Source organism: Lytechinus pictus, chromosome 18 (assembly GCF_037042905.1).
Source record: "Lytechinus pictus isolate F3 Inbred chromosome 18, Lp3.0, whole genome shotgun sequence".
Classification (NCBI taxonomy): Eukaryota; Metazoa; Echinodermata; class Echinoidea; order Temnopleuroida; family Toxopneustidae; genus Lytechinus; species Lytechinus pictus.
Genome location: NC_087262.1, coordinates 14,553,802 through 14,579,243, shown reverse-complemented (window position 1 = coordinate 14,579,243; position 25,442 = coordinate 14,553,802). Strand labels below are relative to the sequence as shown.

General features: G+C 35.6%; 1 protein-coding gene across 2 annotated transcripts; it reads right to left on the bottom strand.

Annotated features, from left to right (window-relative positions):
• Positions 1-1,975: 1,975 nt before the first annotated feature.
• On the bottom strand, positions 1,976-19,870 carry LOC129282307 (PDZ and LIM domain protein 3-like). 2 transcript variants are annotated; one of them, XM_054918239.2, is made up of 7 exons: positions 19,564-19,870; positions 13,761-13,912; positions 13,120-13,189; positions 9,743-9,897; positions 8,758-9,137; positions 7,154-7,210; positions 1,976-4,475 (listed from the first exon to the last, which is right to left on the bottom strand). In XM_054918239.2, exons 1-6 carry the CDS (start codon positions 19,660-19,662, stop codon positions 7,170-7,172), a joined length of 897 nt encoding a protein of 298 aa, XP_054774214.2. In that variant the 5' UTR covers positions 19,663-19,870; the 3' UTR covers positions 1,976-4,475; positions 7,154-7,169. The 2 variants fall into 2 exon arrangements, with proteins under 2 accessions (XP_054774214.2, XP_054774213.2); XM_054918238.2 differs by lacking the exon at positions 7,154-7,210.
• Positions 19,871-25,442: the final 5,572 nt, after the last annotated feature.

The window sequence follows — 25,442 nt, the reverse complement described above, 5'->3', positions numbered from 1 at the left end:
GTGAAAAAAACTATCCCCATGTTGTATATTTTTCATTTTCCAGGACTTTTTCAAAGTGTAAACTTTTTTAGACTATATAGAGATAGATCTGGTATTTTGTATCTCTATGTCCCGTATTCTGAACTCGGGGTTAATTTATACTCTGGGTTAAAGTTGTGATTTGACTAGGGATAGCCAGTGGTGATATAAATCTTTAACAGTAGAGGTTCAATGTATCAGCTCATTTGACTCTCACTGTAGGTCCTATACAATAAGAATGAAGATACATGTCTTCACCACTAAATGATTGGGGAAGATCACAGTGCACTTAAGATCGTAAATAAAATTGCGACATTTTTAGCCTCCCATAATTTTAGCACGGAGTTAGAACATGGTCTAAGTTAAACCTGAGTTCAGAATACTGGTCTATGTCTTCTTGCTACCCCGCCCCATTGAATTTACCTTACGAATTTAATAGCAGACGACACAACAGCCAGCGTACGAATTTTCGCAATTCTAGGCGGGCAGGTGCATTGAACAGATATGGTGAACCGCAACAGTCATTAGTCACTGGTGGCTAGTATACTGTGACTCAGACATACGATAAATGAATTGAACTTTCGATTTGTTATATTTACTTTGTACTTCAGTGCAGATTGTGAATACTTTTAGTATAGAGATATCATTCATTAAATGTTTGGTGAAACAAAAATTGTCCGATGACATCAGGCCTGAAGGGCCTGCTATTACCTGATTTTCCAAAAGGTAATTTATTCTCTCTTTTTTCTTTTCTTTCTTTCTATTTTTCTTTCTTCCTTCCTTCCTTTCCTTCTGCATTTCCTTATTTCTTATTTTCTTCCTCAATTTCCCTTTTTTCAATGAGGGACTTTAATCGAAGGGTTGATTGGAATAACAAATCTTAATAATGGGCATACAAATCTTACAAAATCAAATTTAGAAAAATAGAAAATACAAATAATACCGTCGTTCATAATTATTCTGTTGATCAACAGCGTGTCATGCCGGGGTAAAAAATTATACAAAATGGAAAAAGGGCAAGTTAGACCAGATGGTTATCGGTATAGTAGTAGGATTAAACCAAGTTGGATAAGACTTAAAGGGATGATCCGGGCTGAAAATATTTATATCTTAATACATAGAGTAGAATTCACTGAGCAAAATGCCGAAAATTTCATCAAAATCGGATAACAAATAATAAAGTTATTTAAGTTTAAAATTAAGCAATATTTTATGAAAACATTCGTCATGAATATTCATTAGATGTCACATCACCACTTTCCGCTTTCTTATTTTATTACACAAAATCATTTTTTTTTTCTCATTATTTCATACTTGTGTGAATAATATGTCTCCCTTATAATGAAATAAGTTGCAACAATAAATATCTAATGCACTAAAACAGTTGTCAATCCAATTTTTCTAGTTCTTGGAGGAAAAAAATTGAATAAACTTAATTTCATATAATAAAATACAAAAGAAAAAGTGGGGGATGTGACATCATCAGCCCACCTAATGAATATTAATGACGACTGTTTTCACAAAATATTGCTAAAATTTAAAATTCAATAACTTTGTTATTTGTTATCCGATTTTGATGAAATTTTCGGCATTTTGCTTAGTGAATTCTACTCTATTTATTAAGCTAAAAAACCTTTAACCCGGACCATCCCTTTAAAGTAAGTAGAGCATATAAATATTTGTCTAAATTGCAGAGATTTAAAATACTGAATCCAGGTGGACTATAGTTCGGGACTAATCGATTTTGGGATTGAAGTTTAATCCCAAAGATTAATTTTTTATATCTAAAAGGATTCAAATTCAAATCCCTTGCAATGAGATTTAACAAAATATTACAAAGTAAATCCCAAATTCGATTGGTCCCTATATAACTACAATCCAGGATTTATTTTAAGTCCAATGCAATTTAGAGTGTATGCCAAAGACTTTGCAATCACTCTAAAAATAGAAACATTCATAGGTGCATGGACAATGCACAATATTTTTCATCCATGATAATTCATTTATTCTGGTGATGTCAAAATCGTTGATTGACATAGGTTTCTCGAAGCAGAATAATACCGTATGGAAAATGAAAAGAGGCAAAGGTTTAATCTCGACATTTTAGAGAGCACCCACAAAAGCAAAATTACAACAGTTAACACAAATACAATCGACAATTTTACATTTTCAATGTTTAAGTCTCACCATGATAAATACTACAGAAAAATATAGACATCGCTTAAACACACACACACATATATTTATCTATACTATTAACTAGAACTATACATTATAAGAAATGCATTCTTTTAAGATTTACAGTTAGCCAGGTTTCACGTTAGCGGAGTAGAACCTGAATTTAAATTCCACTTTTAAACAAATAATTTCAACCACTCCTTTGTCTTCATGGCTTTCGCTGGGATTGCATTGAATAAACAATGATCTTATAAGCGATTCACAATTAAATGTATTCCAATTCTCAAGGTAAAATAATTATTTTTTAATGATAAATGCGTTATCTATTCATAACTATCTTACAACACTCCGAACAGAGATTTGAATGGATGATGAAAACATGAAATGATAAAATATGTCCAGGATAATATGAATTTAATCAACAAATAAAGCCAAACGCCTGCGTAACGAATCACAAAACAGCAAACCAGCAAAATAAAATGAGGTGATAATATTTCAATTTCATTTCATTTGAAAAACATAATAATGAAGTTGTTCGAGCGCAAGGTAAAAGTATAGTCATGAATATGATTATGTACACTTTGAAACAAATCAAATCTAGGTATTTGATCGACTGAAATATAGCTTGTGTGGATTGGAAATCGTTACAAAATACATTTTGGTTCAAAATTAGGAGATATGATATTTCATATTTTAGTATTCAGTAACAATTGTGATAATAGTACATAAATAGGAGAAAAGGTCAATTTATCTATAAGGCACGTGAGATGAGGTTTTGTATTCCCGAGTTTTCCTATTAGTTTGAGCATAAACATGATAAAGCAATCGCTAAGAATACCCCACTATCAAAATCAAACACCTAATAACTTGATGATTATCATTATCAACAACAACAACAATGAAATCGAATATTTACTATTCTTTAACAAAGCTATAGTCCTCTATTGCACAACTACATCTTCACAACAGAGAAGGATGTTACATTCGTTTAAATAATTCCTATATGCAAGAGTGATACAATGATGATAATTATTTATGTTTATGACCCAAATTAACCAATCTCTTTTTTACGTATAGGGAGGAAAAATATGAAGACGAAGAGATAGATAAAACAAGACAAACACTATAAAATTGAAATGATGTTTATAAATACAAGCCTAATTTTCATCTTTATTGATTGTTTAGGTTGACAACAGGCTGAAGTTTTGCCCAGGATCGCTATCTAAAACAGTTATTTTAAAAAAGTATCGCTTGAAAAAGTTATTTTTCATTGAGTAAATTGTAAAGATATTTGAATGGTTATTTCGGTCATTATAATTTCGTTTTACGTTGGCTGATCGATGACGTTACTGTAGTCATGTGAAGAAGCAAGCTTATAATCATACCAATCATTTTAAAAAGATGGAGATGCAAGCTTATAATCATACCAATCATTTTAAAAAGATGACCCCACCCCCCCCCCCCCCGTCCCGCCTCAGCGTGTAACACAACAAACAAAAGTGACCTACACGGGCTAGAGCTTGTTTCCATGCAAAGTTTCGAAATCAAAACCCTCTTGAGAAAGAGCGGTAAGTTTACACCACAAACTCCAAAATAACTGAGTAAAGGCAAAGTAAGATCTTAATTAAGGAAGGCGACATCAATGGAGACCGGGGGGGGGGGGGGACACGTTCCCCTAATGATTTTGATTAGGAATCATCCTACCAGAAATATGATATTTTTTCCGAATAAAAAATGGCATGATATTGATGGAAAAAAAAATGCTTGGCTGCTCCCCCGCATGCGTACGAGTAACATTGAAATCGTATTTTTGGAGAATGATTACCCCAAAATCCCCTTCACAATATTTTAAGCCATGTCCAGGTTTAAAATGCTAAATTTCCATCTTTAATAATGGCAAATTTTTACGGATGTTCCATCCGCTCCCTCCCCGTACACGAAATAGGGGTCCAATGAACCTTAAAATATTATTTCGGGTGTCGTCACGAACCCTGATTGGCAAAAACGCTGCTTCTGAACATCGAGATAATACAAACGCGGGGAATCTTTTATTACTGATAATAGTATTCAAGAAAATAATGCACTTTTATACAGTTGAAGTTACAAGTCTTCAATCATAGCCTCTTCTTCAGCCGTCAACTGTTGTAGCATTTTGAAAGATCTGGATTGTGTACCACGTGGCGTTCCGTCGTAGGGCTCGTAGTCGTCTATTGGGCGTGGTCGGTGGGTGTACTCTGATGACTCCTGGGATTTGCTGGCCATTTGCATCTCCTCCAAGGCTGCAAATAAAACAACAAAAATAATATTAAACTTGAGATAGGTCGGCTGCAATTACATTGATATACAATTAAAACAAGAAAAAACAAACAAATAAACGAACACACCCGATGATAGTTATTGTTATAGACCTACTCATTTCAAAACGGCTGTTGGTTACCTCGTAATAAAAAAAAGAACATGATTGAAGGAAAATGATGATGAAGAACAAATGACCAATGACCATGTTTGATGGGGGTAAAGCTATATATGTTCTTGTTTTTTTCATGCTGTCCGACAAAACCACGTCTTGCCCATAGCATTGTGATTTTGAAACACGTCGTCCCTAATACTACACCCATTCAAAATATTAAAACCATAAAATTACTGTTTATGTTAAATCTTTCAAGGTGAAGGCAAATTTTAAGTGCTAAAAAAAGTAAAGTCTGGAATATCTAATCCGAAATTCTCTGAAAAAGTTAGATATTTTCTGCAATCGGAGGGTTTAACCTTGTGCACACAACCCAATCCGTTATGATCCGATTTAAAAAAAATCGTAATACCATGATATGAATATTCACACTTCTATAAAATTTTAATGAGCGACGTTGAGTGATAAGTCTATTTCGAGTCCCTGTATAAATAAAAGCAAATTCAATTAGAAGCCAAACTGGACTTTACTCAAATAACAAGGTTAACTGTAAAGCAGAACTTTGATTTCAAATGATTCCGGTCGTTATCGGATCGAATAGTGTGTGGTGGGGTTTAGTGATACTGATTGGTCAATAACTGAGGTCACGTGATATTACGCTACGCGGAGGCGCCATGCACATACGCAAGCCACATTCTTTCTACAAAAGTGTAGGAACAAAGTATGTTTGATAAAACTTTAGTATGACATCAGCAAAATAATACATCAGCGTATTATTGAAGTTGAAATCAAGTATATTAAATAGGGTTATTAAGTTGAGACAAGATTTTAAGAGTGTACACCTTTAGTGAAATTGTCCCAAGGAAAGTTATTAATAATCAATCACGTATTGTCTCGCGTTTTTTCAAAAGCATTTCAGTCTGTTTGCGACTATAAATGAAAATTTAATTTAATAAAAAAATAGCACTTAATAGTTAATACATTGTAGTAGCTTTATTGCTAATTCTTCCCAACGCACGCATTATACATCAAGAGAGACAGAATATACAAAACAACAATTTTAACATAAAGTAGAAAATATTAGAGAAAAGGGGGAAAATGGAAGAATCAAAATCAAAAGGTGTGCTAATTAGGTAATAACAAAGTTAATAGTATTAGAAATATTAAAGAAAATCTCAAGAGAATGGAAAACCAAATTCACATCAACAGAATTTCCCGATATTTGAATTAAAAGTAGAATTGGAATATCGTTGATACCTCACGTCTATTGCGTGGCGTAAAAAGTAAATATATTTGATGGGCACAACATGGCGTCTGTGAGGAAATTTCTTCAAAAGTCCCAAGCAAGCGAAGGAAGCAAAAAAAAAATGTTGACTTAAAAAATGAAACTAATTTATAACAGATTTTGACATAATAATTCAGTAAATAACATTATATTTCTTTTCCTTTTCCTTTCCTTAATTTTCCTTTTTTCTTTCTCTTTTTTTTTTCTTGGTCGTGGAACATTTTTTTTTCGGGGGGGGGGGGTTCATCGCCCTCAAGCCCCCCCCCCCATCTGTACGCCAGTGCGTCTGTTACCATTTTTTTTCAAGAGCATCTCGCTTTGTTTTATTTTAGTAATGTAATATATAATACATAATTAATGTATTATGAGAACCTCATTATTAACAATTCTTTAAATTAGTCATATCGTTAAGAATGGTATCAAAATTATTAACCAAAATCAAGACCCCGGTCGTTGAAAAAACACTATACAAACTTTTAATTTGGGTATTATTTATCTCTAACAAAGACATATAAGCAGACACATCAGAAGGAGAAAATGTGAGTAACAAAAGGTTGTAAGAGGTACAAAGGGAGAAAAGTGTTATGGGGTACACATGTTTTATCTTCATATTAAAAACCTTTGAACATCTTGATTTAGGTAACCATTCAAAAATGTTGGCCCATCTTCAATTTGGTTGGCATGCCCGTTGCATGAAAAGCACCACCTTAATACTCTATCAAACGTCTTTATTTGCGCATAAAAATGTTATGTATTTTATCCACATTGGAATGAACCGACAAGAGATTTTTTTTCTTCAAATTATCACATTAACTCTTGGAATATCACCAAATATAAATATTTTCTTTGCTGGATTCATCATGTTACCCTATAAACGTCACAGGCTGAAAAAAATAAAAATCGTTGTACGTTGCACTGTTTTTTTAAATGTACGCTGCCATTTCTTACAAAAGGTAGCGCTATTCATTGACGCAGTCTTCCGTAAAAAACATATATATTCTCCGATGCGACGTTACCATGTTCACGAGACTGAGCTGTTTGGCGGTTATATCTTTAACCGTTGACCACCCTTAAGAATGACGTCACTTTGACACTTTCCGTCAATCGCGCGTCGATGATTAGGGCGATCGGAGGTGCGCTTGCGTCAACACGAAATCAAAGTACCTTATAACGCCTCTTGCGTGCAACGGGCATTGGGATGAAAATACAAACCGTGCTCAATGCACAAAAAGTCAATGTTATATGAAGACAAGCAATGATTATACCATGGTTGTGATTCTTTTAAAGCATGTAGGGGTCATATTCTTCGTCGTAGCATTGTTCTGGGTGAATGAGTGAAAGATGAAAATAATGCAATGACTGACAGTTAATACATCTAAAAGCTTTGAAGTACCATTCTACTTGATGAGATGGCGGAAGAATTTATCTCGTCAAGTCGACTTAACTCATTGATTATAAATATGTCGACTTTTAACCTTATACGTTGACATGGCGAAATAAAGTATCATATTTAAAAAAATCGCCATGGCAACTTGTTAAGATACTTCATATCACCTTGTCGACTTAAACATTCATTTAGTCGACATGATGATGATATTAAGTTGACTTGATAAGGTCAAGTTTTTTGTATCTCGTCAAGTTTTAATGCACTTAAAGCTTTCTTAGATGGTGATTGGCCACGGCAGAAAAATAAAGAAAATCAAATAAAGTGATGAAAGTATTACAAATTAGACACACATAAGCATAGATGGGGTATGTTTTTGCAGGAAAATAAGTTCTTTAATGTAAAATATAGTTGCATAAGAGTCAGGTTAATATGCCATGCGTGATTTGTTCCATGAAATAATATTTTATGGGAAGCCAAGCTGATTAATTTTCTACAGAAGCTTTAAAGAGCTATCTAATTGACGAGATGTATTGCCACAGGCGTCTTAATAATGTTAAAATGTCGATTTTTTTTTTTTTTTATAAAAAAAATAAATACTGGATAGAGCAAAAGAAATTGCTCCTTTAAGGCCACCGGGAACACGTAAAAGTACTCCAAAATGTCAAAGTTCCACATTTTTTCTTTCTCTTGCATGTCCTGGAGTACTTTTCCTGTAGCTTCCTGTCTGGCTCCGCGGCATCCCCTTGTCAACTAAAAAAAATCTGAAAATGTTTTAAAACCCCTGCGAAACAGAGAATTTTTCAGTCTACGATATGTCGTCGTAGCGAGATACGTAATAGATAGCTATCACGTAACTCCCAATAACGACGTATAACTTTTCATAAGTCGACTTGGCCAGATAGTGTATCTCGCCATCTCGACATGCTAACGCAATAAAGTCGACATGGCAAGATAAAGTAGATGGAGGTACTTTGAAGCTTCCGTAATTTTAAACTACACACGCAAAACAAGAAAGAAAATCAATGTCGAGCATTTAGATTGACAAGAAAATGAACCAAAAGAAAAAGGTACCACAGGGTGTTTCGATTTCGGAATATCGTTGTCACCGCTCAATAATAATAATAATAATAATAAAACATCGGGTTACTTTCATTGGATTCCATCATTATCTTCCTTGCGTTCTCTGCCGAAAGTTAAAGGATTTTCGATCAAACCATGTCAATCGGAAATCAATTTCTGAAATCTCCTGAGGGGGGGGGGGGGGGGTTCATGAAAAGATTTGTCGGACGTTTATCCGACAGTTACCATAGTAATAGCGCTTCTAAGCCAATCAAAATCAAGGAAAGTTGTCAGATGTGACAATATTGTTCGACCAATATGTTGATAAAACGCTGTACAGCAGGAAGGCTATTCCACAAAATGGGGCATGTATGAGCAAATGTTATGATAAAATGTGTTTGGGGAAAATGAATCTGATTGTACCTCTGGCTTCTTCTTCTTGTGTCATCTCCTCAAGCATACGGAACGACCTTGATTTGGGACTTGGGTTCGGCGCAAACGCCCTCTGCGGCTTCTGCTGGGAAGGTGGGGGCCCACGCTGGGCTTTGGGACGGTTGACGATTGGTGGTGGGCGCCTTGGAGGTGCGTATGACTGGGCCCTCGGGGCCTGGCCCGAATACACCTGGGCCATGGGTTTGGGTCTTGAGTACGCGGGTTCATGGGCTGAGGAACCGAAAGGTGTTGGGCTGGACCCGAAGCCTTGTCTCTGCTGTCCCCCGTAGCTTTGTCCTCCGAAGCCTGGTGACATAGGCGACATAGGGGACATGGGGGACATTGGTGACATCGGAGAAGCCGCAGGAAACCTGTCAATAAAATCAATAACAATGAAGGAAATCGGGTAAAAATCTCTAACAAATTCGATAAACTACTCCCAAATCATATTCTTCTTAAAAAGATTTATCAATGAATATTCATGAAGGATGAATAACAAGCGACTTATACGCCAAAACTTGTCCTTGAGGTGGATTATAAACAAAAGACCCATTTCATGACAGTTCCTCTTGCAGTAAACGATGCCAACACGAATTTTTACCATTGACACGTTTCTTTACATTATATTTTCAAATCCTTTATATTTAGTTTGTTGCAAATATCAGGAAATAATTCGCATGAACAATGAATCAAATCTGGATTATTCACATGACTTTTTCGACTTTTTGACAGTGTGCTCTGCAAAACGATTTTTGTTGCTCAAATAACTCTTAATAAATCCAACAATATGGTTGCAGGCAGATCATGTGCTGTACGTGCGGCGTGCTTAATATCACGACACAGTCATACTTACGAAACCAACTCCTAACCGACCTATGGTATGCCATTGATAAAAAAACATAATAGCTTCTGTCGGTCTGGAGAAAGTTTCTCCCGTGTGACTGTAGATAGCTTGATATAAGGAACGATACTGTACTTGGTGGCACCGGCATCGATTCCCATTCCTTCGACTTGGCCCTTGAAGGCATCGGCGATGTTATCTGCAGAATAGAGACCCACAGGGGAGTTGAACTGCTTGTGGACGACTTGAGGACCGGCTGGTGGAAGAACTTCAGGTTCCATGCGTCGGACCTAAAACACCAAACAGAAAAGATGAAAAAGTAATTAGTTCTCAAGGCAACAAAATAAGGCTCGAATTTCCGTTTCTATAGTGGTTTATGCAACAATAGCTACAGAAAGGGGATTCCCAAGTGGCTGATAGTTCTGCAGGACTTCAGGCTCCAGAAACTCCGACAAATCATGATGCCCTTATTTTCATAAACAGTCAACGAGTCCAATTGCCAAGACCACTATTTCATTTGATTTATTTTTTTGAAATAAATTACACTTCTTGCATTCTCTTAGTTTTGTGATCTCTTTGTAATAAAATGCAAATCTTAAGAATTGCGCTGAACAAAGACATGTTCCAGGAACATACCTTAGTATTGTCGTCTTGAAGCACATGACCATCGTCAACCATGACTCAGTTACACCGATCAAACAGACTCCAAACCGTCCGATTGAATGTCACTGGTATTAACGTAATAGCTTTGATCGATTTGGAGTCGGTTGCACCAGTGTGACTGCTGCATTACTACGGCCATTACGCTGTTTTATATCGTGTAGTTGATATGCCTCAGTCATAAGGCAACACTACACTATCAGTTTTCCGTGGAGGCGTCACAAAGTGTATCATGATATTGACTTTGAGCTCCGTGAGGAGGCGGTGGTGCATGGGGGAATGGTTGGATATGTTTTCCCTCCGACTAGAAGACGGAAAAAGAATCGATGGAAACTCAGAAAACCTTATACACTCGGCAAAAAAGTTCTTGGACACTTATAAAAGTTAAAATATTCCATATAGATATTTGATTAAAGGCAATTTATTGTATGTCAACATGACCACACAATATTCCTCTTCCAGTATGACATGACATTTTCATGTGAACAATAATTTACCTTTAATCAAATATCTATATGGACTATTTTAACTTTTATAAGTGTCCAAGTACTTTTTTTGCAGAGTGTATAACAGTCAAGGAACAAAGGTACATTTGGCACCTTACAATTAGAGGGCTAAGGTACGGAATACATGAAGGGTTATAAGTTGCACCTACATGTGTTCAATGAATTGAAAGATGCAAAGTTGCACCAACATAGGTGTTCAATGACTTGACAGGTGCAAGGTTGCACATACATAGGTGTTGAGTGACCTGAAAGGTGCAAAGTTGCACCTGTAAAGTTGCTCAATGTCGTGAAATATTAGTTATAGTTATGAAAGGTGCATAGTTGCATCTCTCAAAGGTGCTCCCAGTGTGGTATTGGATGGATCGCACCTTTATAAAGGTGCAGGGTTGATTTTTTTCCCCAAAAGTGAAGGTAACTGCCGGGCTCCAGGCGCCGGAACGTTCCTTCATGGAGCGTCCCTCCGATCCTCAGAGCGTTCCGTTCCGGCGCCGCTGGCACAGCTTTTTGTCTGAATCAATCTTCTCCTCAGGTAATTCAATCCGTCCCCTAGCTCACCTACGTAATTCACATCGATGGCTAGCGGTACTGTCATGAAACGTCCTTGGGGCATATACCCTCCTCCACATATGAATATGACATTCGTGTTGTCATTTGTGGCTAGGAACCGAGTGGAATCAAGCTTTCCACCTTGCCTGGGCTATCCTTTCAGGCGTACTGATATTTTATTTATTGGTATTTGATAAATCGTTGAATAAACAATTCGCTTATCAAACACTCTCAGCCTGAAATCTTATTTTTGTCATTTTTGTAACATCAGAATTCTGATTTTTTTCCCTCTCTCTCTTGCTCCTCTCTGATTTGCCTTAAGTACGTATTCTGTCCCAGTGTCTTCAAACGATCTGAGAAGTCGAAGAGGAGAAGGAGAAGAAGAAGAAGAAGTAGTAGTAGTAGAAGAAGAAGAAGAAAAAAAAATAGTAGTAGTAGAAGAAGAAGAAGAAGAAGAAGAAGAAGAAGAAGAAGTAGTAGTAGTAGTAGTAGTAGAAGAAGAAGAAGAAGAAGAATAAGAAGAAGAGGAAGAAGAAACAGAAGAATGAGGAGGAGACGATGGAGGAGAAGAGGAGGAAAGAACTACTGTAAGAGATAAAAAAAGAATGATAGATAGAAGAAAAAAAAGAAAGGACGAATAAAAAGATGAAAGGAAAGAAAAATAATAATAATAAGAAGAAAATCGACGAAAAACAAAGAAGAAGTAGGATGAGGGGGAGGAGGGGAGCAAAAGAAGAAGAGAACAGGAGGAGGAGAAGATGATAACAAAGAAGGAGTCCGACACTCGATGTCCTACTTTGAACTGATCCCCTCAAATCTGACACTATACCCTTCTGATCCCTGCAGTCAACTGATACAAAATAACAACACTGCTGAAATAAGATAGAACGCACGTCTACCCTATCATATTAAGACTGCTGATCCACAGGGTATAGACTTGTGCAACTGCCTTCAGATAGTCTACTGCGCTGACCACGTGTGGCTATTACCAACGACGACCAGGTTAAAGAAGATGTGTCTTTTCAATGGAGCAACCTTTATCAAATTGAATATATATTCAGGTCCAGCCCCATAACATTGTGGGCCATGGTTATCTCTGCCTCGTAAAGTGTCATTCATTTCACTAAGCTGGCGTTGTGGCAGCGGTGGGATCAGGCTATGATGTAAACAAAAAATCACACGCCCACTCATAATTTTGCCTGGTAAACTGTCTTTTATTTCATTAGACTGGCGCTTGAAGATTGTTTTTCATAATTTTACCACCTATACTAATGAATAAATCTGCAAAGGATGGAATCATGATGATTTGAAAATAGTTTGGACATAATTGTATAATTGTAGGATTGTAGGATTTTTGTGTTGTGAGTGAGAGTGGTGTGCTTTATACGCTGTCTTTATCCAACATTTATAATTCGCAATCTTCCATTAAACACGCAGTGACGGGGCCAAAGGAGGAGGGAGGGGGCTCTCAATTAAAACCTTTATCGACCCCAGTTGGGCCCAATCCAGCTCCAAAATTACGATTTTGGGGTAAATGTTTCTTCTGGTCCGCCAACTTGCCACATGGTGACGCCACTGTTGGCATCTGGCTTTCTTTGTACTTAACCACCAAGTTTATTTTTAATGATTTCTCCTCCCCCAACACAAAAATGGGGAAAATGAATTAAAAAAGTCTTTCATCACTACGTATAATGACTGATGAACCCCCTAGTGATATATTTTTAGGGAAAGAGGGGGGTGGGGGGGGGGGGGGATCAGCCCCCAAACTCCTACCGATTTGCCAACGCTCGATATACTTACTGGAGGTGGGGCCGATGCGAAGGTCATTCCTACCTTCGATTGTGTCGGGGCGTCTACAAATCCTCCTCCTCTGAAATGTAAAAAATGAAGAAAGAAAAAGATGTGTACACCATCAATAATACAATAAGAAATGAAGATACATAAACAGGTTGAGAGAGAGAGAGAGAGACAGACAGACATACAGAAAAGAGAGAGAGGGAGAGAGACATGCAGATCGAGAGGTGGTCTATAACAATAAGGTCTTGATAGCATGCCTGGAGATTTATTGTGACGGAAGAGGAGGGGGACCCCTTTTCCCACTGGTTTCTGTACAAAATTACAAAATTCAAGGGGAACTGCCCCCACTTCAAGGAATCTTTACTTGTATGCTTTAGCTTTATCGCACAGTTACATACACCAGCATATACCTCAGTACTGTTACTAAAGACACCAAGTAAGCAGGCAAAGATGTAGATTGTATTATAAGATCTGATCATGTCCCAGAATAATATTGTCCCAAGTGTCTCAGTACGTCACTTCACCCATTATCATTGCCCCTCTTGCGTAACTGCGTGGTGATGTTTATAAAATTTCTGGTCGGGGGGGGGGGTGGGGGCTAGCACGTCCGCCCCTCCCCCGGGATCACCGCCCATTCCTGTTACCTTCTGACTCTAAGTTTGAGGTCCCCGGTGACTTCCTTAATGGCATCCTGGGCATCAAAGTGGGTCATACTTGAGGTAATATTACCGTTGATGGCGCACACCACATCCTTCTGTTGCAACCCTGCGTACGCTGCCTTTCCATTTGGTGTTGTCTGAAAGGTAAACAATATCAATACAGGAAATTAAATCACGGAGGAAGGCCGAGGCAGTTATGCAATTTTCAAGAGCCAGTTTTTATGGAGCATTTCTTTTTACTTGTATAATGGATTTACATCCATAAATTTCCAGTCTGCCAGTAGTACACAGTGGGTAGCATGATTGTGATCGCACTAATGAAAGAACTCATTGTGTCCTCACTTGCCTGTAAATTTTCATATTTCTTTACATCATGGTACATAATTTTTGAAAGTGGGGAGTATTCACCTTCCTTTTACAACGAAATTACGGCCACATCTGAATGATGCAGAACGAAACGCCGCAACGATAAAGACATTTTATTTACCTTAAGTCAACGATAAATGGGACAATAATGGCGTGTGAGGGTATTTTTGTATATTAACCTCTGACCTACCGCGAACCGCCATAGCGCGATCTCGATCTTAGGTAGATGTTGAACGATTACACGGTAAAAGAGGTAATCTAACACTTTACACTGCAGAATACCCAGTGTTATTACAACACCAACCCGGTATTTAGGAAAAAATTGTTGAAACAGCCCCAGCTTGGTCTTCGGCTAACATCACTTTTAAACATAATCACAGTGTAAACCATTGGTTTGATTCTAAACTGGTGCTGCATAACACTTAATTCTAAGGTGCTTTCCTCTAGTACAAATACTGGACAGGTGTTAGAATGTAACGCTTGTGTTTTCGCAGCGTATAAACACGTTTCTGAGATATTTCAAACACTTAAATACGTTCAATGTGAAATAATAACAACACTTTAAATTGTACTTAAATAATTGTACGTTATCTTTATATTGCATTTGGATGTAAAACAAAAACCCGGATGATTTAGAGAACTTTGTAAACACTTAAATTCTTACAATTAAACACATAATTCCGGGATATTGTTTTAATACACACACACTAAGAAACTATTGGTATATGAATATTTGGGAACATTTCATAAACAATTAAACACATAATCCCGGGATATTTTGTTAATACACATACAATTAAATACTATTGGTATGTGAATATTTTGAAACATTTCATAAACAATTAAATTAATAATGATAGTTTCAAGCTTGATGGTCCCTCTGGATACAATTAAAATTACGCGACTCTTGTATATAGGATTACGGCTTCATAGACATTCTGAATTCATTCATTTAATTCACACATTACTTTGGCGATAATCGAATTTTACATAACAGCAAAGTATACATCCTGATTATCCACGAATAAACACATACCACGTACCGAAATTGTATCAACATATTTGGGAGAAGACACCCTTTCAGGATATTTAACTAACTATGTGCCCGTGAGAACATGGAGAAGGAATGTCATTAAATTGTCAATTTTTTGTGGTGTAAAGTTTTTATTTTCAAACTCGCTTGGTGTGCACCTCTATCCCTTTGGAATGCGAGTCATGTAAACGAAACATAGAGATACCAATGCTCCCGCCACTTGACTGGTGGATAAACATATCTCAGTATCTCCTCTGTGTGCATCATAAATGAAGTGCTTGTGGAAGATGATCGCAAGATAGGATATTGTTTCAGTTGATGAACTGTCCTGCATATGTGGTTTGCATTATAGACTGGTATAGACGGCTATACATATTTTTCTCTTATACACTACCAGTTCATATTCACAAATGTACAAATACATCTCTCTAATATATTTCACTATTTTCATTAATAAAAGCAGGGTTTAGTTGGTTAATATAGGAGATTTGGGTTTACCTTTGGGCATGCTTAGTGTTGTGTTTTTATATTATCTTTACTAAAGTACAAAGATTTATATCAACCTTGAGTGGTGATAATTAAACATGTATATAGTAAGAAATCCTTACGCAAATGTTATTATCATCATTAAAATGATAATTTATATTGATATCATGATAATCACCATTTTATCATGTTCGTTGTTAATATTATCATTATTCTATTCTGTCCTTGTTCTTCTTCATCATCATCTTTTTCTTCTTTGTTATCATTAGGACTAAAAGGAGTAGTATAGTAGCAGTGATAATAGTAGCAGCAGTAGTAGTATTAAGAGTAGAACTAATAGTAATAGTAGTAGTAGTAGTAGTAGGAGAAGTAGTTGTAGTAGTAGTAGTAGCAGCAGTAGTAGTAGTATTAAGAGTAGAACTAATAGTAGTAGTAGTAGTAACAGTAGTAGTAGGAGAAGTAGTTGTTGTAGTAGTAGTAGTAGTAGTAGTAGTAGTAGGAGAAGTAGTTGTTGTAGTAGTAGTAGTAGTAGTAGTAGTAGTAGTAGTAGTAGTAGTAGTAGTATCAGCAGTAGTAGTAGTATTAAGAGTAGAACTAATAGTAGTAGTAATAGTAGTAGTAGTAGTAGTAGTAGTAGTAGTAGTAGTAGTAGTAGCAGCAGTAGTAGTAGTATTAAGAGTAGAACTAATAGTAGTAGTAGTAGTAACAGTAGTAGTAGGAGAAGTAGTTGTTGTAGTAGTAGTAGTAGTAGTAGTAGTAGTAGTAGGAGAAGTAGTAGTAGCAGCAGCAGTAGTAGTAGTAGTAGTAGTAGTAGTAGTAGTAGTAGCAGTAGTAGTAGTAGTAGTAGTACTAGTAGTGGCAGTACTAGCAGATGTATAGTAATATCAGAAATACAACTGTTATCATTATCGTCATGATTAACACCTTCATCATCATTTTCGTTGATATCATTGTTATTATTATTATTATTATTATTATTATAATTATTATCGTTATTATTATTATAATTATTATCGTTATCATTATTATTATTATAATGATTATCATCATTATGATGATCATTTCTAATAACATCTTTATAATCATTGATATCATCATCATTAAGATATATTACACCAAGCGTGGTGTATATAGACCTACCTTCAATTTAACGAACTTGATATAGGTCTAATGGGTTTACCTCATGCGGTGGTGATGTTGTTTTGTGTCTCTCTTTGTACCTGTGTGCCTTGAGCATTTTTCATTACAATGGATTTGGCGCCATAGAAATCACATGATAATGATTACTATTATTATTATCATCATCATCACTATCATCATTATTATTATTATTATTATCATTATAGGTATTATTATTATTATTACCATTATTATTATTATCATTGTTATCATTACCATTATAATAATTATTACCATTATCATTATTATTATTATTATTATTATTATTATTATTATTATATAATCTGAGAATAAGAACAACTACTAGTTGAAAGGTGAATATAACTCCCCAACATATTGTGCCGTTTAAAAGAAGTTATAATTGGACTCAATCTAATTTTATGTTCATATATCTGAGATTTAGAGAAATTAACTGCGTGTGTACCAAGTGAATACAATCTGATGCTGTGAGATGCTAAAAAAACCCTCTTCCATTTCGCTAACAAATCGTAAAACAAGAGTTGAAAAACTATAGTTTAACATATAGATTTGGAACGATATGCCATCAAAGTCGGAAATACGACAAGGACAGAATAATGATACACGAGCTCCTTTTATACCAAACACGCGGAACGAATGTTTGAGACTTGTTGTTTAATCAGAGCGTGATTTACAAGCTTATCCACAAACATTCCAAATACCCATTTGTTTGCCCTGCTCTCACGTTAACAGAACTATTACGGTACTTAAATCTAAAGACAAATGTGAAGTATCTAAGATTATGTGTATTTTGTGATACTACGATCACACTCAACACGTTTAAAGGGAAATATCTCTATTTATAGGAAAGAGGATTTTCATATTCTAAATTAATTAATTCATTCATTTATTAATCTTTTTCTAAATAGAAATCGTAGGTATAAAATCATGCATATTTTTAAAATTATGATGACACTCGACCCTCTTAAAGGAAATGATCTTTACTTTATCAGAAAAACTATTTTAAGGATAATTCAGCAGTATTTAGCACTAACTTAAAGCAAGTCGGTCCTTCAAAAAATAGAAGAAAAAGAAAGACTGAAGTATAGTGTCTTTATCTCAATATGTATAGTAATACATCTCTTGTATATTATCACTTTGTTTAGTTTTTTATGTTGGTGAGATAATGTTTCTAATTATAGTGCCGTAATATTTTTTTTCTATTTATCCTCAATTAAGGTAATTTATTTTCCATGAAAATGTCAAAATATACAAGTTTTTACATCTAAAAAATGTATAATATATCGCACAACAATGTTTTACAGAAAAAAATACAATAAAAATCAAGTATTCGTTCACTTGAAAAAATAACGCATCTTCTGCAATAAGATAGTGCCATAAGACATGTAAGATGCTCCTTGCCATTTTGATTGTCACTTATACTTTCTTTACCATAATTATTATTTTTATGGGAACTGCGCTTGTATAGGGCATCTCGGCTTTACTTGAGCAGTTCCCCCTATTTCCTTAACACCTTTACTTTTGCTTGTAAATAATTTCTTATAAATGCAAATAAAAAATAAACATAAAAGATTGTTAACTATATTACATATATTTGCCTAAAACACGAGGATGAGAGATCTAAAGAAAAAGAAAAGAAACTAGAACTAGCAACTGGACAGAGAGAGAGAGAGAGAGAGTGTGTGTGTGTGTGTGTGTGCGTGTGCGGATGGGCGATTAATACTCTGAAGTCAAAATGAATGACTGAAAGAAAGAAAGCCAGAAAGAAAGAAAGGAGGAAGGAAAGAAAGAGGGGAGAGAGAGCGCATGCGAGTGGGGGTAATACTTTGAAGTCATAGAGAATGACTAAAAAAAAATCTTTCTTTCTTTCTTTGCAATGAAAGTAGGAGAGACATAATATGAAAGGGGGAGGGGGTTATGAAGGCAAAAAAGTATATAATAATCCAATTAGAATAAAGAAAAATGTCCTTTAAAAAGAGGAATGACAATGAGTGAAAAATTAGAAGCCAGGTTCTGGGGCAATGATTGAAGAATGCATTTTAAGAAGTAGTATATAATGAAATATCTTATTATAAAAATAAAAAATTATATATGGCTAAAATTTAAACATTAAGAACTTCCAGTAAAATTCGGATTGCTTTCTATTAAATTCATGGAAGGCAACGCCTAATATCGGCCTAAGTGAGAAGTATATTTCTTCATCATCAGTGGATTTTGAATGTAGGTATTAGTAGCAGAAGGAATATATATTTCATTAATAGCTTTTGTATGTCATGTACCTTTTTATAGTAAGATATAAAAAAATATATAAAACTTTGGCTATTAAGTGTCAATCAATAGGCGTATCATGGATCAGGAATGAATATTTAATATGATATATATCAAGATGGGATATACTTAAAAATTAAAAGGCATGTGGAGCTTATTAATGCTTCAGAAAGAGGCCTACCAACGGTAAGAAAGTAACACGGATCTGCCATGGCAGCCATTTTGGATCGCATCTTTTCCGGGGGTGCCTCTCTTAAAGGTATCAGCGTCGTTGAGAAAATGCCACACGAATATATCACGCACGCCACGGAATACTTGTCGCCAGTACTATGAAAATAGAGCAGTCACCCCCGCATGACACAGCATTTCGTTAAAACAATGACAGGGTAAATTACTGTCCCGTTGTCTATATAAGCGAGATGGGTATTTTAAACGAATAGTTATAATATTTGATACAAAATGGAGAAATAAACTCACCTTTGATATGTGCACTGGTGTATTAAAATCCTTGCCGCCAGCTAGCCGAAACCCCCATGGGGCAGGCCTGGGGAGGGTAAAATCTATTATTTCGCTCATGATTTTTAGGCTAAGTTTTCCTAACTTCTGACAGACTTCCCCTCCGACTGCAGCTGTGCTAGGGCAAAGGCTAACCGTGGCACACGCTTACACAGCGCAATGCATGCAGCCTATAGGCCGTGGCGTTACTGCTAGCTAGACTAGATATTAAAACACTGTGTAATATGTGTGTGTACATTGGTGTATGTTGGATTGTGTGTGAGGTACATTGTGGGTGTGTGTTTTGGGTGATGGATGGTATAAACTTTGATCGATACCAGTAATTGGAGGAAAAAGGTGGGGCCAGTATCGGTAGACTGGTATCTGGATGCCAGCGATAGGAATATATAGGCCCAGTGCATCAAAAGACCAATTATTATTTATCTCGTCCTCCTATTTCTCCTCCTTTTCCTGCTGTGGGTTTTGTTCTTATCCTTCCTTTTCCTGTTCTTCTTCCTTATTCTTCTTCTCCTTCTAATCTACTACACTTCCTCCCCCTCTTTTTATGATCACGTTTTTTCGTCTTCTTCTTCTTCATCATCATCTTCTTCTCCTCCTCCTCCTTCTTCTTCCTCCTCTTCTTCTTCTTCTCCTCTTTCATCTTCTTTTCTTCTCCTCTTCTTCTTCCTCCCTTTCCCTTCTCCCTGTATCCCATTCATTGTGTTCTTCAAGTTTCTTTCACGAATATTATTTGCATCATCACCAAATAAGAGTCTAATTCTCCTTTCGATTAATAACTGAACATTTCTGTTTATGAAAGATTCTAAGAGAAACCTTACCTTAGTAAATTGTGAAAACACAAACCATTCAAATTTGCAAAGAACTCGGGGTCATTCGAACATTCTCGACGGATTCATCCACTTTTATGAATAGATGCAAAACAAATTACGCAGAATCTGTCCATGAATCACAAAGAACACAATTTGTAGAAGAAATATTCAGCTAGAATGAATAAAGAATATAAACAATTGTCATGGAGAAGGGGGGATACAAGTCTCAAAACACTAATGATGTAAACAAGATTAAGCATTACAAAATGAAGAAGAAATTTTTTGAACGGACTTTGTGAAAATAAAAATAGCGAGATAAAGGGAATTTGAACAAAATGATAATCTTCAAAGCAACACATTTTATCGATGACCTTATTTCAAGAGTTTCCTTATTGTAAAATTAGAATACTGTATAATTCAAACAAAAAATACAAAATAATAAGCGTGTGATTTCCTTGATTCTCATTTGCATATCAAAATAGGCATAATTTTTTTTTATGTCATAGCTTTCTTTCATTACATCCACTTTTTGATAAAATTTTCAGAGTCATGCTCGTAAGAAATCTGCCTTTTATTTAACTTTCTGTTGGGGTAGACATGGACTTTAAAGGAACAATGAACTCTATCTTGATATCGCCGATACTTTCTTTCCTGGCATCACCAAACGATACCATCGATCACTCTTTGCTCTGATCGTCTGTACTGAACCGTACAATGAGCATCTCTAATCTAGGTCTCCAACATCTACCGGGGGTTTTGACCATAAATGAATGTCATGAATTCGTGGTATGCGGGCTCCGTGCGCTCGCTTGCAAGGAGGTGTTCACACGGCGGTTTACCATGGGTTTAATTCGACTTAAAAAAAAACCAATATTCTTGAACCTATCGTATGGAATAAGTGCGTCTGTGTAAAGATACATTTTTGTATGTCAAAGATTAATTTAAGAATTTAGATACGGTTGGACATCATTATATATAAATCAATAAAAACTATCGATCAAAACTACGGTTTCCATCAGAGGCGTACAGATGAGGGAGGGGCGACGGGGGCTCTTGCCCCTTAATTTTTCACGACCAAGAAAAAAAAGGAGCAAAATGATAAACAAGTGGAATGCCTCTGGCCGTCTCACCTGCATCACGCGATTCAATATAGCAGCAGTGCTGATTTTGAAAACTACTATTACTCGCACAAGATGTTCAGTGATACTTGGTTACTCGTATTTCCACGTTTTATGAACTAGACCAATACACTTATAGAGATATGATGGCAATTCAACAAATACCCCCAACGTGGCCAAAGTTCTTTGACCTTACATGACCTTTGACCTTGATATTGTGACCTGAAACTCGCACAGGATGTTCAGTGATACTTGATTACTCTTATGTCCAAGTTTTATGAACTAGACCAACACACTTTCAAATTTATGGCTGTAATTCAACAAATACCCCAATTTGGCCAAAGTTCATTGACCCTAAATGACCTTTGACCTTGATCATGTGACCTGAAACTTGCACAGGATGTTCAGTAATACTTGATTACTATTATGTCCAAGTTTCATGAATCAGATCCATAAACTTTCAAAGTTATGATGGTAATTCAACAGATACCCCCAATTCGGCCAAAGTTCATTGACCATAAATGACCTTTGACCTTGGTCATGTATCGTGAAACTCATGCAGGATGTTCAGTGATACTTGATTAACCTTATGTATAAGTTTCATGAACTAGGTCCATATATTTTCTAATTTATGATGACATTTCAAAAACTTAACCTTAGGTTAAGATTTTGATGTTGATTCCCCCAACATGGTCTAAGTTCATTGACCCTAAATGACCTTTGACCTTGGTCATGTGACATGAAACTCAGGCAGGATGTTCAGTAATACTTGATTAACCTTATGGCCAAGTTTCATCAACTAGGTCCATATACTTTCTAAGTTATGCTGTCATTTCAAAAACTTAACCTCAGGTTAAGATTTGGTGTTGACGCCGCCGCCGCCGCCGTCGCCGTCGGAAAAGCGGCGCCTATAGTCTCACTCTGCTATGCAGGTGAGACAAAAAGGAAAGAGAGAAGGAAAACTATGATATTTTCTGATTAAGTAAAAATCTATCAATTTTTTGAAATATTTTTTGTAATAAAAATGTCAAAATAAAGTGATATGCCTTATCATAGGCCCCTAAATATTTTTGGCTCATCACGCCACTGGTTTCCATCCTTGTATCTCTTTAGTTTATTTATTCATGTATACAAGGGAAGGGTCTTTAAACAAAGAGTTAAGACTCTTTGCAAAATATGTTCGAACTGTTCAGATAGATAAAAGCGCAGGAGACGTCATTTTGTAGAGACAGGATTACACGAATAGTAGAATAGAACAGTATATATTGTACCAGAATATCTGAATGTGTGCGTGGGGGGGGGGGGGGGTCAAGACATTTACTTGAATAACTAGGAGCATTAAAATTACACGTCCGAGGCCCGTCTTTATCATACTGTTCTATCTTCCTTCTTTAATCCCCCTTCTTACTTTTGTGTTCTACTACTTGAAAAAAATAACTAAAAATCATGGGGGGGGGGGTGTCACCCCTGCCCCAACCGTCTCGCCCTCTCTTCAAAGATCGACCCCTCAGACATGTTTATTCAGCGAACCTTAATACACAATAATCAAGAATAATATAACGTGTGAACACGGTACACACCTCCCCCCTCTACTTAAACTCTGAAAGGGTCTATAGAGCGCTGCTCTTTCAGCCACATGGCTGAACATGCATATCGTTTGCAGAGGACATGTAAATACGTTCGAGCGCGGGTTTAGCAGACATCATATGATATTATGATCAAAACTTATCAATGCAATTTACACTATGCACTTGGTAAGCATACATAGTGGCAAAAAATATCAAGCTGTGTGGATAATGAAAGCATTGTGCCGCTTCCAGCTGATTTCCTATTAACGAGATGGGGGGGGGGGGGGGGGCCCAAAAATTGCTTCTTGCTTAATGTTGGAATGATTGGGTATAGGGGCATTTATATAGGTGGTGAGGTCGGGGCAGGGGACGTGAAAATTACTTAAACAAAAAGTTACGGTCAAAACGCGCTGTTACTAGTATACAATGATAATATGATCAAAGAGGTATAACAATTATTATAAAAATATGAATTTGTAAATAGTCCCCATAAATCTGTAGAAAGAGCCCCCATTTACAAGTGGGCCTATTTCTTTGCATCTGAAACATCCATGTTGAAGAGTCTTACTACCACTAACAGGCATTGACTTACAAAGTCAATGCCCTAGGAAAATGAAACTAGCTCAGCTCCCAATTTATAACGATATAAATAGATGAGGGCCTTTGTGCAGCATATGCAATACAAATCTCTAGGTCTTGGGTTGATTTGTTTTTTTTAATACATGTAAAAAATTATTTGATAACTCTAATATCATTCTGTGTAGTTTTGTCATACCTTCAATTATATGTTTCTATATTTGTATCTAATTACTTCATAGTTGAATAAAATTGAAGTTCACAATATCTGCTTCTTTTTCTTCAAGGAGTTTGGCAGTCTTTTTCGTTTTAATTTCTTTTACTTAAATATTTGTATTAATGACAACTTATTTTTAGGCAATTGCCATTGTAATTAGGTAATTCTCTAAAAATTAAATCTAAAGCTGATATTCTATGGTATGTAAAGAAACTTACTAACAGAGTAAGAAATGAATTTAATAAAATTTTATTTTGGGGGCGAAAGTTAAAAAAAAAAATTATGACTTGACTGAAGGATCTCTGTGTACAGTTTCCATTCCAAATGCCTATTTTTCCAGCAGAACAAAAAAAAAAAAACATTTATGGAGACCAATAAAGAGTTGCTCAAACTCCTTCTAAACTTCAATTAATACGACAAATCATAATTTTACCCTGTGGAATGAAAATATGGAAACCAATAAAAAAAAATTAAATACTTCTTATCAGTCGTTATTTTTGTTTTTATTACCAAATTATGATTTTACAAAATTTATAATAATCTGACATATACATACAGACAATACATATGTATGAACAATATTTTAAATAACAGAGATACCATTATCACTTTAAGTGCTCTGTAAAATCAATAACTAGTATAAGTGAAAACCCTACACAACTATTTTGTTGTTGATGAAATAATGGATTTTGTAGAAGTGGGATGAAAGCATGTATTTCTCAAAATGAAATTATAATATCAATTTAATTTGGATTTATGAGTAAACTAACGCTTCTTGTCACGAAAAAAAAAAAAATCATCCATACATTGACCAAAGCAAGAACCCTTTAAAGAATTACTGGGGCAGTGTCATCTTACTTCTAAAGGTTTCAAAATTTCATCAACATAATGACAGTCAAGTCACCTTGGTAAGGTGAAAGAATGTGCTGCATAGATGAGTTCAAAGAATTGATGAACTTAAAAAAATATACTTTTCTGTGTTTGATTTATACAAAATTAATGCCGACACCAGGGCTCTGTCTTACAAAGAGTTGCGATTGATCCGTTCAATCACAACTATGGAAAGCCAGCAAAATCAACATCAAAAATACAGTTTTGTTGTTCAAAATATTTTTCTAGATATGATGTATATTCATTCATCAATCGTTTCCTATAAAATTTGGTGTGCTTCTCTTTCTTTACAATGGACATTGTGCAAATTTCCGGTAGAAAAAAAATGTGACATTGATGGATTTCCAGATATTTGAGATTGATCTTGAGATTGATCGGATCAATTGTAACTCTTTGTAAGATGGGGCCAGGATTGACAAAAGCTTTGAAATTATTATCAATGACAGACCACTGGTCTTACAAGGAAGGATCATTTACTCTGAGAAAGAACAAATGGGGGTATTCTAAATGGATATTGAACAGATAAGATGACTAAAATCTGGGCCCCATCTCACAAACAGTTAAGATTGATTTGATCAACGTCAAGTATATGGAGATCTATCAATGTCATAATTTTTTGAAATATTTTTTGTAATAAAAATGTCAAAATAAAGTGATATGC

Coding starts and splice junctions, on each gene's coding strand:
- LOC129282307 (XM_054918238.2), bottom strand. CDS start 19,662: ATGAGCGAAATAATAGATTTTACCCTCCCCAGGCCTGCCCCATGGGGG. Junction 13,190..13,760: donor CTCAAACTTAGAGTCAGAAG/GTAACAGGAATG, acceptor TTTACATTTCAG/AGGAGGAGGATTTGTAGACG. Junction 9,138..9,742: donor ATCGATGCCGGTGCCACCAA/GTACAGTATCGT, acceptor TTTTATTGACAG/GTTTCCTGCGGCTTCTCCGA.